This window comes from Microcaecilia unicolor, chromosome 1, assembly GCF_901765095.1.
Source record: "Microcaecilia unicolor chromosome 1, aMicUni1.1, whole genome shotgun sequence".
Classification (NCBI taxonomy): domain Eukaryota; kingdom Metazoa; phylum Chordata; class Amphibia; order Gymnophiona; family Siphonopidae; genus Microcaecilia; species Microcaecilia unicolor.
In genome coordinates, this window is record NC_044031.1 from 696,760,518 (window position 1) to 696,778,207 (window position 17,690).

The 17,690-nt window shown below is 44.6% G+C and overlaps 1 protein-coding gene across 2 annotated transcripts in view; it reads right to left on the bottom strand.

Annotated features, from left to right (window-relative positions):
- Nucleotides 1-17,690, bottom strand: part of FAN1 (FANCD2 and FANCI associated nuclease 1) — a 127,281-nt gene that overhangs the window by 81,657 nt on the left and 27,934 nt on the right. For both annotated transcript variants that reach the window (XM_030188519.1, XM_030188525.1), the window contains exons 4-5: nt 10,436-10,637; nt 9,543-9,776 (exon numbers count right to left, since the gene is read on the bottom strand). In XM_030188519.1, coding sequence (XP_030044379.1) covers nt 9,543-9,776; nt 10,436-10,637 — 436 coding nt within the window. The remainder of the gene's footprint in view (nt 1-9,542; nt 9,777-10,435; nt 10,638-17,690) is intronic.

Below are 17,690 nucleotides of genomic sequence, written 5' to 3' on the forward strand. Positions count from 1 at the left end.
TGACTTATAACTAGGGACTGAACTAGGTAGCAGAATACCTCTCTAGGAAAATAAGGCTGGATACACTTAAGTTTCCAAAGAGTGAAGAACATTTGTTTGACTACAGAGTTCACTTGCTGCTCCAATGTCAAATATCTATCAATTATGACTCCCAAGATTTTTAGGGACTCCGAAATTGGCAGAACGAGCTCAGAGTGATTAGTGTAGGAGGTCTGAGTTTGTTAAAACGAGAGGTGAGAACCAAACAATGTGTTTTCTCGGCACTGATTTTGAGTCGAAATGAGTTGGCCCAGTCAAGCATGGTGTTAAAGCCTTGTCGGATCTTACTAGTTATTTCATTTAGGTCTTTCTCAAAAGGGATGAAGATAGTGATATCATTGGCATAGATAAATGGGTTTAGTCCCGGTTTGGAAAGAGCCGCTGCCAAGGGAATCAACATCATGTTGAAGAGGGTTGGCGATAATGGGGAACCCTGCGCCACTCCACAGTCTGCTTTCCAATGAGGTGATAAGGTAGAGTTAGCGTACACTTGGTAAGTTCTTGATGTAAGAAAGCTTCTCAGCCAGGCCAGCACGTTACCACAGGCACCAAGATGATCTAGAAGCCGCAGCAGGATGCCATGATGCACCATGTCGAAGGCACTAGACATGTCAAACTGTAAGAGCAAAATACTCTTCCCTACTGCTATTTCCCTCTTGAAGTTGGACAGAAGAGTGATAAGAACAGTCTCAGTACTGTGGAGCGGACGGAAGCCCGATTGCGAGGCATGCAGAATATTGAACTTGTCCAAGTGCTCACTAAGCTGTTTATTCACCATGCTCTCCATAAGCTTCACAAAAAGGGGAATGGAAGCTATTGGTCGGTAGTTGGACAGATCACTACTCTTTTCCTTGGTATCTTTGGGCACTGGGTTAGTAAGATGTTACTATAATTTACTGGGAACTTGCCATTACCAAGCATATAGTTGAGGTGCAGCGTCAGGTCGTCCAGGAAACAGGCAGGGGCGCATTGGAGCAAATAATTGGGACACACATCCAGCCTGCAGTATTTCCTGACAAATCTTCGAAGCTCCAGTTTGACAGAATCTACAGATAGAGGTGAAAAGCTGGAGAACAGACGATCTACTGGTTGCTCATCAGGCCCCGGATCCAAGCCACTAATAAAATCACTAATGCCGGGTTTGTTCAATGGAAGGGAACTCTGCAGCTTGATGATTTTGTCTTGAAAGAATTTGGCTAGATCTGCTGCTGGAGGAATGCCTTCACCAGTTGCGGTAAGCACAGTGGTGTCCATTAATTTGTGCACAAAAAAGAAGAGCTTTTTGGCATCATTGTAGTCCGGGCCAATCTTGGTTTTGAAGTAATGTTTTTTCACCTGCCTAATTGCATAATTGTACTGTCTGTGAGACTGCTTCCAAGCAGTGAGATGTTGAGTATCCTGCTGCTTTCTCCAGGCCCTTTCGAGTCTTCTGGTTTTGGTTTTGAGAGTTCTAAGGTCATCGTTAAACCACGGGGCAGCGAGTTTCCTTTTTGCTGAGCATACTTTGAGTGGAGCTATGGCGTCTAAGATATTTCTACAACGGTTATCCCAATTGAGGAAGAAGCTGTCTGAGTCGACAGGGTCTGGCCAGTCAGACTCATAAGCAGACCGCCAGAATGCCGCTGGGTCGACATACCCTCTTGTCGCGTACGACGTAATGGGATGCGCGCACTGTGGTCCTTTTATCTGCCACAAAATTGAGCAATTGAGCTTAAAGTGGTCGGAACCAAGGGACAGCTGACCACAGGGCTTTGGTGATGCACAATCTAGTGTGATTTGCCGATTTGAGAGAGAGGAGGTCTAAAGTGTGTCCTTTTGAATGGGTAGCCTGAGTGTTCCAGTAAGTAAAGTTCCAAGAGCCGAGAAAGTCTAAGCAGTCACGCGTGTCTGCTGAGGAATAGCGCTCAAGGTGTAGATTGATGTCTCCCAGGACGCGTACATTGGGACTGGACAAGCATGCATTTGAAATAAAGTCTACAAAAAGAGGCTGTGCTCTACTCCAGTTGCTGGGCGGCCGGTATAGCAGGATACAAGTCAGGTGACCAAGCAAGGTTTTGTTATGGATTCTCAGAGGCAATTTCAAGTTGCGGTGTAATGGAGTCAGCTATGGGTTCTATGATGAAGGTGAAACGATAGATGAGCGCAGTGCCTCCACCTCTCCTCCCAGGACGAGGCCAGTGCACAAGCTTATAACCTGCGGGGCATAAATCGAGCAGGATGGGATCAGTTTGGTGTTGAGCCCAAGTTTCTGTAATGAAGACCAGGTCAAGGCAATCCAGTGTGATCCAATCAGCAATATTTGTGGCTTTTTTGATAACGGATCTGGCATTGACATAACCCACTAGGACAGAACGAGAGGAAGGTGGAGAAGACTGTAATGGAGGAATGCGCAGAAGTTGATGTGCTTTGGCTGGTTTGGCACGCAGGCTGGAACGGACGGCTTGGCAGTCTGCATGAGGTGTGCACAATGGGGATGTAATTGCTGTCTGAAGAAAAAATGGAAGGAGAGAAAGAGGTTAGCAAGACAAAAAGACAAGCAATGAAAGACATGAACATGTGCATATTGGAGCAGAAGGGAAGGACAGCTCCTGAGTTTACTCCGGCTGCTGCAACACTGAGGAGATGGATGAAACTGGCAGGTTCATTGTTGGCTGGTAGCAGGATGAGCTGTCTTCGGCGTTGCGCCAGGCAATCCAGGTCTTGAAACCTTTTTAAATTTTTGAGCCAAAGCTGCTGTACGAACTTCAAGCAGCTGGTGAAATTACTGTGATTCAAAGTTGCAGCAGAGAGCAGCAGCTGAGCGGGGGTGGGACAGACGCACAATGGCTGACCAGCAACGGAGACAGGGCACTTCCACCCGAATAGCAGATCGGGAATCCTCCCGTAGCAGCGATCAGCTGTCAGGAAGGGGCCGCCGTCAAAAACAGCTGACCAGGACGCAACTCCTCCTCCGAAGCGCTAGGACCACTCACTGAGATTACTGAGCAGCAGCAAAGATGAATGGCGCCAGAAGCAAACCGCCACAAGTTGATCGGAGGGTCACAGCAAGCAAACGCCAGACAATTCGCCCAGCAGCAGCAATGGCCGAACGGCGGTTGGCACACAGATGGCGATAGCCAGGCACCCAGACGTTCAGCACAAGTACCACAGCTAGCACCGGAATCCCCACGAAGTAGGCTAGATCCCGATCTTGCGAACGCGGGGCAAATCTCTGGTAAAGAAGGGTTAAAAAGCCCAATAATCCACGGAGCTAACGGATCCTCAGCCCTTCAGGGAGCCATTTTCGAATGACCGCTGCCATAATGATGACACCCAGATCCTCCTCTTGGGCAGTGCACAAGCTTATAACCTGCGGGGCATAAATCGAGCAGGATGGGATGATGATTCAACATAATAAACAGCCAGCAATCACAATGTACCTCAAATAAGATCATCATGCTTTAACATTTCTACCCCCCCAAACCAACCTCATCCCTCCCTCCACTAACTATAATCAACAGTAAAGTGCTGGGAAGCCAAAAACATTGCTACACCTTAAAATTAAAAAATTTAAAGGAGGAGAAAAAAAAAGGTGCAGCATCCCAGATAACCAGTATAGTAACACCTCAGAAACTAAACTTTCCCCCAACCTTAGCAGAACCTTTCCACTCGCAGCACAAGACCCCAGCTACCCCTGCCCCCAAGAAACCAAACCTAATATCCCCCCATCCCTCTCCTCCCCTAATTACTTCCCTCTTACTAGAGTGGAATCCAGCCCTCATATTCTAACCCAAATTCACACACCCCTCCTTCCCCCACTCCACAAAAGAAGCTGAGTATAATTTAACATAAATCGGAGCAGACATAACATAAAAGATCTATAAATTATTAACAATGAGGCTGCGGCCCCGGGGGTTCAATAGGTTCAAATGTGGGTCCCAAACTAGTAAAAAAAATTTTTTTTACGATGGATAGTGCCCTTCGCTTCCTTTGCCTCCCATGTGGCCAAAAGATGCACCTGATTCCTCCAATGCCAAAACGCCGGGGGATCCGGTAGCACCCAATATTGTAAAATAGTTTTCCAAGCCACCAAACATAACTTCCTACTTAACAAGCAAGCGTGTCTCGACAGGGGCCGGAATGCTCCAAGCACATCCAGCAGCAGCTGTTCTAATGTCCCCTTTACATCCTGGTCAAACAAACATATCAAAAATCTCCTAACCTGTTCCCAAAATTTACAAATTTTAGGGCACGCACAAATTACATGGAAAAAAGTATGACTGTGATGACCACACTTGGAACACATGGAATCTCTGTTGCTCCTCACATGAGCTAATTGCACTTTAGTCATACTGTATATGCTCGCAGGATCACTCTGTATCCACATTCTCTTAGTCTCGCTTCTGTAGTCAAATTGAAAAAAACCTCTAAGCGTAGCCAAAACATCCCAATTCCCTAATTGCATCCCCGAGTCCAACTCCCATCTAGCCTGTAGATCAGTAAAATCCTGGCCTGAGAGGAGTTTCACCAGGGCCTTATAAAGTCTAGATATAGAAAGGCCCTGATCTGAGACTTCCAAGAAAATATTTCGGACTTGGGTACCCACCTTTAACCTCAAAATTGAACTGTCCAAGGTAGACACACAATGTTTGAGTTGTGCATAAGCAAAATGGTCTCTCCAGGAATGGCCCGTCTGACCCTCCAGAGTCTCTAAGGTAAGCAATTCCTCCTCATCCCCAACACATGTTCCAGAAGGGAAATCCCCCTCTATTCCCACAGCCTGAACATGAGATGGACCCAACCCAGGATAAATGCTCCATTCCCCCGAATAGAGAACTGATCAGACATATATGGATTCCCCCCCAATTTCCCAACTAGGACCCTCCACACATCTCGTAACGGGCTTAAAAACACACTATCAGGCTTATTTTCGAAAGAGAAGGGCGCCCAAATAGATATAATCGAAAGCCAAATTTGGGCATCCCCAACTGCTTACCATCGCGGGGACTACCAAAGTTCCCGGGGGCGTGTCAGAGGCTTAGCGAAGGCGGGAGTGGAGCATGCTTAACACATTGGCGTCCTCAACCCATAATCGAAAAAAGAAGGGCGTACCTGACGAGCACTTGGACGACTTTACTTGGTCCTTTTTTTTTTGTTACAACCAAGCCACAAAAAGGTGCCTGGACTACTGGAGGTCACCAACCCCCTCCCACCCTCACTCCCTGAAGGATCACCAACCCCCTCCCACCCTCAAAAAACATCTTTAAAATATTTTTTGCCAGCCTCAAATGTCATACTCAGGTCCATCGCAGCAGTATGCAGGTCCCTGGAGCAGTTTTAGTGGGTGCAGTGCAGTTCAGACAGGCGGATCCAGGCCCCCCCCCCACCTGTTACACTTGAGGTGATAAATGTGAGCCCTCCAAAACCCACCAGAAACCCACTGTACTCACATGTAGGTGACCCCCTTCACCCTTAAGGGCCATGATAGTGGTGTACAGTTATGGGGAGTGGATTTTGGGGGGGCTCAGGACACACGGTAAGGGAGCTATGTACCTGGCAGCATTTTATGAAGTCCACTGCAGTGCCCCCTAGGGTGCCCGGTTGGTGTCCTGGCACGTCAGGGGGACCAGTGCATTACGAATGCTGGCTCCTCCCACGACCAAAGGGCTTGCATTTGGTCATTTCTGAGATGGGCATCCTCAGTTTCCATTATCGCCGAAAACCAGAAACGACCAAGTCTAAGGTCGACCATCTCTAAGGTCGACCTAAATTTCCAGATTTGGGCGTCCATCTTGTTTCAATAATACGGGTTTCCCCGTCCCTTCACGGGGACATCCTGCGAGGACGTCCTCAGAAAAACTTGGGTGCCCCTTTCGATTATGCCCCTCTATGCCTAAAGTGATGGGGTGTTTGAACCGTCGTACAATGCAGCAGCGAAAATATTTAGAGAGATGGTACGGTGCATAATACTTCCTTTCCAGCTCTACTGATGTGAAAATCTGAGAATCCCCAAACCAGTCCCCCAAATGTCATAACAAGCACACTTGATTGTACAACTTCTTGTTAGGCAGACCCAGACCTCCCTGCCTCCATTCCCCTATCATGACAGCCATTTTCACTTTTGGCTTTTTCCCCGCCCAGCAAAAAGCACCAAAAAGCCTATAGAGGCTTCTCAAGTCCTTTTGTAATAAACGTATTGGTAAAACCTGAAGTACATATAACCACCTAGGAAACTGAACCATTTTCATAAGACTTATCCTACCTAGCAAAGATAGAGGAAGATCTTTCCACCCCGTCAGCTTCCATCTTGTATCTTCCATAAAAGCTCCAACATTCAGACGGTGCAAAACCCCTACATCCATTGCCAATCTAATCTAATACCTAAATATTTGAACGACTCAGTTGCCCAGCGCAATGGAAATTCCAGCCCCCAAATGTCCCGTAACTATGGCGAAGAGGACAAAGCCTCCGATTTCTCCAGATTAAATCGAAGCCCCGCAAAATCTCCATACTCCCTAAATGTATCTAACAATGCTTCCAGGGAGTTCCTAGGATCCGTGAGATGAACTAGAATGTCATCAGCAAAAGCCGCCACCTCTGAGCACCAATCTGGACCCCCTGAATATCAGGATTCGCTATAATATCACGAAGCAGGGGAACCAAAGTCACCACAAACAGCAAGGGCAAAAGGGGACAGCCTTGTCGAGTACCCCTAAACACTGGAAAATACGAAGACTCCAACCCATTAACTAAAACTGTCACTTGGGGTTTCAAATATAACGCTCTAATGACCGAAACAAAACAGCCCGTAAAGCCATAAGCCTCCAGAACGGCAAATATGAAATCCCAAAGTACCTGGTCAAATGCCTTTTCAGCATCAAAGCTAATAAGAATTGACGGAAGGTCTTTTTGCCATCTATACTCCAAAGAAGATAGTATGGCGTGAAGATTTTTTTGTTATCGAATTCCAGAGTTTAATTACACATTGAGTGAAGAAATATTTTCTCCGATTCATTTTAAATCTACTACCTTGTAGCTTCATTGCATGCGTGCCCCCCCCCCCCCCCCCAGTCCTAGTATTTTTGGAAAGAGTAAATGAGCGATTTATGTCTACCCGTTCCACTTCACTCAGTATTTTATATACCTCTATCATATCTCCCTTTAGCTGTCTTTTCTCCAAGCTGGAGAACAAGCCATTTCAGCCTTTTCTCATAGGGACGTCATCCGATCCCTTTTATCATTTTTGTTGCCCTTCTTTGTACCTCTTGCAGTTCCACGTCCCTTCCTTTGCATTTTGGCTCATATGCTAGGAGAGTCAGACTGAACCAAAACAGTAGCACAGCAACCTCCCCCCCCCCCACCCCCCCCACCAAACAAATACCAGGCTTGTTCACCCTCTGCGGCAGCCCTGTTGGCAAGCTGTTGTTACCAGAACTCTGCCAGCAAACCAATGTGAAAAATGTTAACCAGAAAAACATCAATAAAACAAATATTCAATTTAAGTCTTGTGCCCTCAAGCATCTTAGAGTTCTGCTCTGGTCCATCTTATCAAGGTGCAGTTCAGAAAAACAACAGTTTTTGGCATGGAGATGGTGCTTTACTGAGAGTCTTGTGTTAATTTAATTGCCTGATGGCTGTAGACTCTAGGATGACACCTGTACAACTTCATCACCTACAAGGTCCAGGAAGATATTTTCTGACTTTTCTAATTCCCTGGATTCCAAACACCACATTACTGCAACACAATTTTAAGTATAAACACATTTAAAAGTCCTTAGCTTGCTAAAATATAATACAAGTTATTTTCAATTATAAGCATATACGTATATTATTAGCCTTGTTTCCTCCGTGGAAATTAGTCTTACAAAATGTGATTGTCTCTGGGGAAACATGACTAAAGTTATCAGAATCAAAAAATTATGTTTTAATGAATTCTATTAGAGCAAACCAATTTGTAATGCAACAGTCCAAACGCCATCCTTTTATATGAAAAATTAAAAAAAAAAAAAGTTATAGAAGTTTAAAACATGTGATTGCTTTTGGACCCAGGATGTGAAAAATCAGCCAGTCTCAACATTTTGGATCCGCAACTTCTTTTAGTCATATTTTCCCCAAAGACGGCCACAAGTTATATCAGTGTGTGTCTGTCCTCCATACAAATGCATCCCCCTAATTGCTTTTGAACCCCTCATCCAGTTTTCATTCACATTTCTGCTACATCAGCAGAACTCTTCTTGCCTTCTTATGCCCTGGGTACACCCAAAACTCAAAATCCCTTCTCCTAAATGGTAACAAGTCACTTCAGTTCAATTGTAATCTCACTGGGTAAAAGCACACTGAGGGCAACATTTTGAAAACTGCCTTGTCATTGGTTAGCAGTCAATCATATGCAAATTTCTGTAACCAAGAAAATAGGTATCATAAAACATTCACACACTTCCTGGTCTTAAGAGACATTGCCAGTAGCTGTCTTTATTCTTAAAATAACTATTTTCAAGTTTGTATCATTACTCTAAAAATCAGCCTGAACTTAACTTGCCTTGAGCTACAACTGAAAAAAAAAAGCTAAATCTAAAATCACTTCCCCTTTTATAAATCTTTTCTGAACCCAACTGTTCCACCCCCTCCCCCTTTCCGGCAGCCTTACACTAATTTCATAGAGTGGCCCTAAAATGTGTTTTAATGCCTTTACTGTTATTCTCACTTCTAAGGATTTCACTGCTGCAATCACTCACTGCAAAGATATAAGAGCAATTCAGTTTCACATGTACCGCAGCCACCCCTGCTTATTTCTATAAAGTTACTAGTGGTCTATTCTCCTACAAAGATCTCCTTCCTTTCCCTACCGAGTTTGATTCCTTTGTCTATCTACTGCCATTTCCTTACTATTTCTATTGTCTCTGTCCTGATGGGTCAAGCTAGGGTATGATCTTTCTCTCCAATCGAGAGTTGCTCTCAAGGACCACCCCAGTTACCTAGTGGCAGGTTCTGTTCCTATTGGCCTCTTTACCTCTCCCTCCCTGTGCTTGTGTGGGGCATTTCTTGACCTCCCTGTCTCCACAAGGCATATTCTCCATCTTGCCATGGACAGCACTTGTCCTTCTGCTCCGCTGAAGAAAACTCAACTCATCTTTTCACCTCATTCATTCTTTCTCAACCCAGCACCCCATCACTGAACTGCTTTCATTTATTTAACAACTCTCCCACCTCTGCAATAAGCTCCTTTTTTCAGATTTCCATTTCCTTCCATCATTATAGCTCGAACTACAAAGCCTTGGGGCATGAATTTACATTTACTGACTGTGAGTAAACTATCTACATTTATTCAATAAAGTACATTTCAGAAAAAGAAAGGAAACTTCTGGGTATGCTGATGTGCTGAGGTTCCACTTCTGGGATATTAAAGACTTAAGGATATTACGCTTTAAGAGGCCTTAACACCAACAGGGAGAAAAATCACCAGCTGCACTATTAACAGAATTAGCCAATACACTAGCATTTGCTGTTTCCCCACCAACGCTCACCTGATGAGATCTTCCCTGTCCTGGAAAATGTTAACTGTCCTCAGTACGGTGTAGGTGGGGAATGTCATACGGCCCATGTTTACCATGAGCACTGTAGAAAGCTGAGCTTGTCCACCACTGGCAGCCTCTTCATCGTCCATGGAATCAGTCAATGAAAACAGCAGCAACACCCGGGAGAAAACAGCACGGGGACCTCGGCAAATTCTAATGCACCTTCCAGCTAGTTCCTTAGCCCTGGTAAGAAGCAAACAGGAATTAGCTGCCCTTCAAAACAGGATTAAATAAAAGGCCTCTGAATAATTGTTCCCTGCAGCAAATTCACCTATGTGAAGAGATTTACCCTGAAACACCCACAATGTTTCATACTTTTCTTACATAGTAATATGTTAATTTAGAACAAACCTCTTACTCTGTTCATAACTATATCTTTTGCAATATAAAGTAAACCACATTGAGCCTGCAAATAGGTGGGAAAATGTGGGATACAAATGTAGCAAATAAATAAATAAATAATAACCTACCAGGTGTAACAGTTCACTCAGTTGATCGATTTTCATACTGAACATCAAAAAGCCAGATTTTCAACTGGCCCATAAACTCATTCATGTCATATTCATAGAACTTTTTTTTCAGTCTCATACTTTCTGGATGGCTCTGCTGCCTTAAATCCTTCCTACTAATCTCACAGAGGGGCCATTTTATCTTTGTGAATGCAAATGGTAATCAAATTATCATCTCTAATCTTCTCAAAACCAATATACTTGAAAATCCACACCATGCGAAAGAGACATTAATAGCCTCTTGGTAGAGCTTACAATGGCCAGTGCTAACTTGCTCAAATCTTATTCTAGTGAAAGACAACTACAGAATTTTACTAAAAAAGTTTAGACTACCTTTTAAGAATCACTGCCCCTATGCCAGGCTGAGTCTTGCCCAGGCTGAAAATGGAGCGTTGCTTGGCCAGCTGGAGGAAACCTTCTAACAGCTGCTGCTTTTGCCCGTTGGGGTTTACCAGGTGAAAGGTCTTTGCCAGCATTTTGAGCTCGGAGACAGACAGCACCTCCAGAACTTCAGAAAGTTCTTGTAATTCAGACTCTGCAGACACAGAAACAACCTCATCACCACTTCATATATGCTGTAAAATATGCAAAAATATTGATATCTGAAGACAGGACCTAGGAAGACTCAAAAGCTCATGTACTAAATATGTTTTGGTTTTTCACACGTGGGTTAAAAAGACATCCCATTCTATCTCAATTCCAGTTTACTCCAAGACCAGACATTCCTATTGATTTTTAGGCATATTCTCCCTCATTCTAAACAGGTCACCTAAAGTTAGGTGCTAATTTGCAAGTGTAAGTTATAGAATACTAGTAAAAAAGGCCCGTTTCTGACACAAATGAAACGGGCGCTAGCAAGGTTTTCCTCGGTGTGTGTATGTTTGAGAGAGTGTGTGTGAGTGATTGTGTGAGAGTGAGAGAGTGATTGTGTGAGAGTGAATGTGTGTGTGTGAGAGAGTGAGTGTGTGTGCGAGTGTGTGAATGTGTCACAGTGTGAGACACAGTGTATGGTGTACCTCCGCCCCTCCCTCCGTGTGGTCGCAGGACCCCTCTCCCCTTTCTGGTTCCCCATCTCCCCCTCCTCTGAGGTCTGAGGACCCCCCTTTGCCCATTTGGTCTGAGAACCCCTCCCCTCCTTCGTCTTCCTTTTTCCTTCCCCCCTCTCAGAACTGTGGACCCCCTCCCATCTAGGCTCAGTACCGGCCCTCACCCTTACCCCCCCCCCAAGTTGGCACCACTACCACCCTCTACCCCCCCTCCCCCACATGTTGGCACCGCTTTCCACCTCCACCCACCCCCTCCAACGTCGCAACAGCCACTGGTCCACCTTCCACCCCCCTCCTCCAAAGTTGCAGCACCCACGGATCCACCGTCCACCACCCCCTCAAACAGTTCACCGCCGTTCCCCCCCCCCCTCTGTCCTACATTAGCTCAGCGCCGCTCTCCCCCCCCCCCTCCGTCCGATAAACTGGGAAAACAATTTGTACCTTCCAAAATGGTTTTTTGAAGGAAGCGGGGCCCCCGCAGGCAGCCATCGGTTGTGAGCTGTGCATCCGCTCCTCTTCTCAGATTTTACGTCACTGCCCCTGGAGGTGAACCCCGTAGGAGCGCACTGCGCAGTGACGTGAGAGGAGGAGCGAATGCACAGCTGTCAACTGATGTGTGGCTGCGGGGCCCCGCTTCCTTCTAAAAACCATTTTTGCAGGTTCTTTTGGGTTTTTTTTTAATCGGACGGAGGGGGAGGGGAACGGGGGTTTGAGGCGCCGAGCTGATGTGGGGGGGGGGGGGTGGAGGGTGGAGCATTGGCTGATGCGACTTTGGGGGGGGTGGAGGGTGGAGCAGTGGTTGTTGGGACCTGGGGGGGTGGAGGTGGGGAGCGGTGGCAACATGTGGGGGGGGTGTAGGGTGGTAGTGGTGGCAACATGTGGAGGGGGTGTAGGGGTGAGTGGCGGTGACTTTGGGAGGGTGTTGCGTGGTAGTGGTTGCAATTTGGGGTGGTGTGATAAACACAGTGGTTACCCTGCCCTGAGGAGGCCGCTAGATGGCGCTCTCCTCCAAGAAATAGAGGAAATGCCCATTCTGGTCACTAGAGGGAGCTAAAGGGAATATACCAGTGGAGTGACCTGAAAGGACAGCTAGGGGGGGGCTCGTGGTATAGGACCTGTCCTTCCCTGAAGAGGCCACCAGGGGGAACTCTCAGAGTAGAAGCTGGGAAGTTGGAGAGAGTTCTGGGTCTGGGCCTTTCTGGAAGTAGTGGGGAGAGGCCTATAGAGGTGGGGTGGATTATTGGTCACCCTATAAAAAGCCCCTCCTGAGCCAAGAGAGGGGAGACAAGATGAGAGCCTGGAAAGCCTGCTGGAGGAGGAGTACTGGGAAGATGGGAGAGAGAGAGAGAGAAGGAGACTCTATAAGTCTAGGAAGGTACTTACCAGACCAGAGTGTTAATGTGAACCAGGCCATGTCGTGGATGGACTTGTGACCAATTTAGACTTGTGACAGTTAAAATGAACTAACAGCCGTGGGGTGGAGGATAGGACTGTAAGGTCAATGCGAGTGAAGAAGTCCTATCCAGGGGTGGTGGCTGTTTTACACTGAGGCCCCGGTCTCTCAAAGTAAAGGGGCTCAGTCAGTGTATTGGCAAGTGAAGGATACTTGGAAAGAAGTGAGTTCCACAAGACTGGGGGTAAAGTCTAATAAACTGAATTTGCATTTTGATTGGCTCATTTGCATATATGGAAAAGCTGGAGAATCCCAGGTGAAGTTCCAGGGGAGTGCGAGGGGTCAATGCCCGTGGATCAAAGGGGTGACCGGGACACCCTGAACTGGACAGGAGAGGATTTCCAGCCAAAGGAAGGTATGCCCGCGCAGTCACCCTGAGTAAGGCAGGAGCCCCAGATATAGAGGTGGGTGCCTGCAAGGGACTAGGTGAAGACCAGCCAGAGTCCTGCTCAGGAGCCTAAGGCCAGGTAGAGAGCAGGAAAGGCATGTATCTTTACAGACTGTCTTGAAGCTAAGTGCCAGGGAGCCCCAAGAGGGTTGACTTGAAGAATACTCTGAGGAGGGGAAGATAAAGGAAACCCCTTTGTGTTTTGAACTGTCTGTTTCTGTGCTGTGCTTGCTGGAGTTACCCTGAAGGGAGGGAGAAGATAAAGGAAACCCCCTTGTTTGGAACTGTTTGCTTCTTTGCTGTTTTGTTACCAGGGTTTACCACAAGTTGTTTTGAACTGCTTTGGCTGGGACTGAGCAGTTTGCCTGGTCAATTGCAATACATGGCTTGGCTTGGGAGCCAAGGGAACTCCGAAGAGACTGGCAGGTGAGACCCCGGCCACTAGAGGGCTGCAGTTCAGAGTCACCCAGTGGCCGGGAGCTTCACAGTGAGTGTAGGGGTGAGGGGCGGTAACATGGGGGGGGGGGGCGGGGGGCTTCGGCAGCGCTTTTGTTTTTATTGCGCCTGGCCTCATAATGTCGCTGTGTGTATGCGGACTGAGTAGTTTGCAGGAGTTGTGTTTATGCGTACGTCTTACGTCATGTTTCGTTGCGTCGTTGCTCCGCCCTCTATGTCATCGCGTTTTTACGCGAGGGCACTGTGATCTTGCAACTACAAATTTAGAACGTTGGAGGAGCGTTTTATATATAGAGAGATGAGCTTTTATGCATGTGACTCTTACAACTGGATGTCTTACAGACAAGTGGGCTAACCCATTTTTCATACTCATGAGGGCAACAGGGATAGCCCATTCAAAGTGCAAACATCTGCAAAATTCATTGGCTTTTAGCTTAGTCCATAGTCTACTTGTCCATAGATAAACATTGATTATCTTGATGCACTAGATCCGAGAAGCTGCAAAATCGGCAAAATTGAGGATTAACCCACAAGACTATCCAATTACGAGCATTAGTGCTAGTTGGGCACAATCAGGTATTCTATAAAATTTTAGCATGCAACTCAGGCCCCTGTTTACAAAGCCGCGCTAGTGGCTGTCGATGTGGTAATGCTGACACAACCCATTCACTATCAATGAGCTCTGTCAGCAGTGCCATGCGGCTTTGTAAACAGGGAGGTTAGTGTCTCAATCGAAAGGGGTGCTCCGGGGGGGTGGGGGGGACACATTGGCAGGGCATAGGCATATCCAACAATTACATGTGCAACTTACAAAATACTGGTACATACTAAACTGCTGCAATTAGGCTGCGCATTTATACCTATTCACATGGTGTATGTGGGTTTGCCCAACTGTTGGCCCATAAATGCCAACTTACACTAGTACTGTATTTTATAACAGAATCTGGATGCCCAGATGCTGCTACAGAGTTCACACTCAAAGCGCTGCATCTTGGCACCTTACCTTTTGGCACCTTTTATAGAATTGCCCCTATTATTTATCAAAATTTTTTGGGAAGTTAGAATTTTATATCTGACCAGTAAGCTCATTAAGGTTTACTTGAGAGAAAATTAAAAACCCATGGGATAGGAGTCAATGTCCCACTGTGGATTAGGAATTGGTTGATGGATAGAAAACAGAGTAGGGTTAAATGGCCAATTCTCTCAGTAGAGGAGGGTGAACACTGGAGTGCCCCAGTGCTATTTAACACATTTATTAATAATCTGGAAATGGGAACAAGAAGTGAGGTGATTAAATCTTATCTTCCATTTGGATGACCAGTCTTCCAACTTTCTAAGGTCTTCCTGCAATTTTTCACAATCCGCATGCACTTTAACAACTTTGAATACTTTTGTTTCGTTTGAAGATTTAATGTGCACGAGTTCAAAGTGATACACATTGGGAAGAATAATACAAAATCATTGCTATTTAATGCTAGGTTCCACCCTAGGAGTCAGCACCTAAGAAAAAGATGTAGGAATCCTTGTGGACAATATGCTAAAATCTTCTGCCCAGTGTGTGGCAGTGCCCAAAAGAGCAAACAGAATGCTAGGAATTAAGAAAGGGATAGAAAATAAGATAAGATTATGGCTGCTGTATCACTCCATGGTGCGACCCCACCTTCTTGAGTACTGTATGCAATTCTGGTCGCTGTATCTTAAATAAATTTATAGTACATAAATATATTTTTAGAATTAGAAAAGGTTCAAAGGGCGACCAAATTGATTAAGGGGATGGAAATCCTCTCATATGAGGAAGGCTTAAGAAGTTCGGGCTCTTCAGCTTGGAAAGGAGATGGCTGTGGGGGGGATATGATGGAGGTCTAGAAAATACTAACTGGTGTAGAACAGGTAAACGTAAAATCCATTTTTTACTCTTTCAAAAAATACAAAGACTAGGGGGACACTCAATGAAGTTACATGAAAATAATTTTAAAACAAATAGGAGGAAATATTTTGCCACTCAACAAATAGCTAAGATCTGGAACTCGTTGCCAGAGGATGTGGTATCAATAGTTAGTGTATCTGGTTAAAAAAAAAAAAAAAGGTGTTTGGCAAGTTCCTGGAGAAAATGTCCATGGTCTGCTATTGAGATACCCAAACATATAAAGAGGAATCCAATAAAAGTTATATGGAAATATGATGTTTGATTTTAACAAAATATTTCTAAAAAGCAAGGAAAAGACCTCAAAACGCCCGACCGCTTACTTTCAGTTTTCGGCAGCTTTAACTGGGGGCGTGGTTGGTCGTAAAAACTTTGCTTGGAAAGAATTATTTTATCTTTTAATTTATTTCCAAAAAGATTCTAGCAATTTTGCTCTTTTTTTACAAAAAAGTTTTTAAAAATATATTGACAATATCAATGCTAACTTCAAAATTTATTTAGTTCATAAAAACCTTCACTGATTCTCATGAAGTGCTATAAAGCAGCTTTACAAAGATAAAATAAAGTCCAGCACTTATCTGCTTGTAGGCTTTTTCAAGGGCTGTGCTTGATCTGATCATGGCTTAGTGCTGCTTTAAGCCATGATCAGATCAAGAGAGAGGAAAAAAAGTCTCTCAATGCTTTCTCTGTCGAAGCACAGCCTTTCTATCCCACATTTTCCCAAGAAAGCTCAGGTTCAATGCAGCTTACATTACAAATTAAGAAGCATTACAAGACAATTAATATTAATACAAGGATACAACTATTAAAAAAAAATATTTTCATATTAGCTAAAGAAGTGGGCTTTAAGTAAACTTCTAAATGACATATAAGTGACTGAGACTCTGATATACTTGGGTAATGAGTTCCACAGTTTGGTACTTTGGTAAGAAAAATTAGCATTATGGATAATAACATAAGTGTTGCCATGCTTGGTTCATCAAGCCCAGCATCCCATTTCCAGTAGTGGCCAATCCAGGTTACAAGTACCTGGCAAGATCCCAAAACAGTACAATACATTTTATGCTGCTTATCCTAAAAGTAAGCAGTGGATTTTCCCCAAGTCCATCGTAATACTGACTTATGGACTTTTCTTTTAGAAAGTTATCCAAAACTTTAAGCCCCACTAAGCTAACTGCTTTTACTACATTCACTGGTAAAGAATTCCAGAGTTTTCTTCAATTTGTTTTAAATTTACTACTTTTTGTAACTTAATTACGTACCCCCTAGTCTTTTTGGAAAGAGTAAACAAGCGATTCACCTCTACCCATTCCACTCCACTCATTTTATAGACCTCTATCATATCTCCCCTGAGCCGTCTTTTCTCCAAGCTGAAGAGCCCTAGACACTTTAGCCTTTCCTCATAGGGAAGTCGGCCCATCTTCTTTATCATTTTCATCTCCCTTCTTTGTACCTTTTCTATTTCCACTATATCTTTTTTGAGATGCAATGACGAGAACTGCACACAGTATTCGAGGTGCGGTCATACCATGGAGTGATACAAAGGCATTAAAACTTATTTTTGTTTTCCATTCCTTTCCTAATACCTAACATTCTGTTTATTTTCTTAGCCGCTGCCGCATAATGAGCAGAGGGTTTCAATGTATCAATGATGATACCGAGATTCCTTTCCTGTTCAGTGACTCCTAATGTGGAACTTTGCATCATGTAACTATCGAGTTCCTCTTTCTCACATGCATCAGTTTGTACTTGCTCACATTAAACGTCTTCTGGCATTTGGACGCCCAGTCTCCCAGTCTCGTAAGGTCCTCTTGTAATTTTTAACAATTCTTTTGCAATTTGACAACTTTGAATAACTGTGTCATCAGCAAATTTAATTACCTCACTTGTTACTCCCATCTCAAAATCATTTATAAATATGTTAAAAAGCAGCGGTCCCAACATAGACCTCTGGGGAACCCCACTGTCTACCCTTCTCCACTGAGAATACTGACCATTTAACCCTTACTCTCTGTTTTTCTATCTTTTAACCAGTTTTTAATCCACAATAGGACACTACTTCCTATCCCATGACTCTCCAACTTCCTATGGAGTCTTTCATGAAGTACTTTGTCAAGTGCTTTTTGAAGATCCAGATACACAATATTGACCTGCTCTCCTTTAGCCACATGTTTGTTCACCCTGTCAAAGAAATGTAATAGATTGATGAGGCAAGATTTCCCTTTACTAAATCCATGTTGGCTTTGTCTCATTAATCTATGCTTTTGAATATGCTCTGTAATTTTGTTCTTTATAATAGTCTCTACCATTTTGCCCGGCAC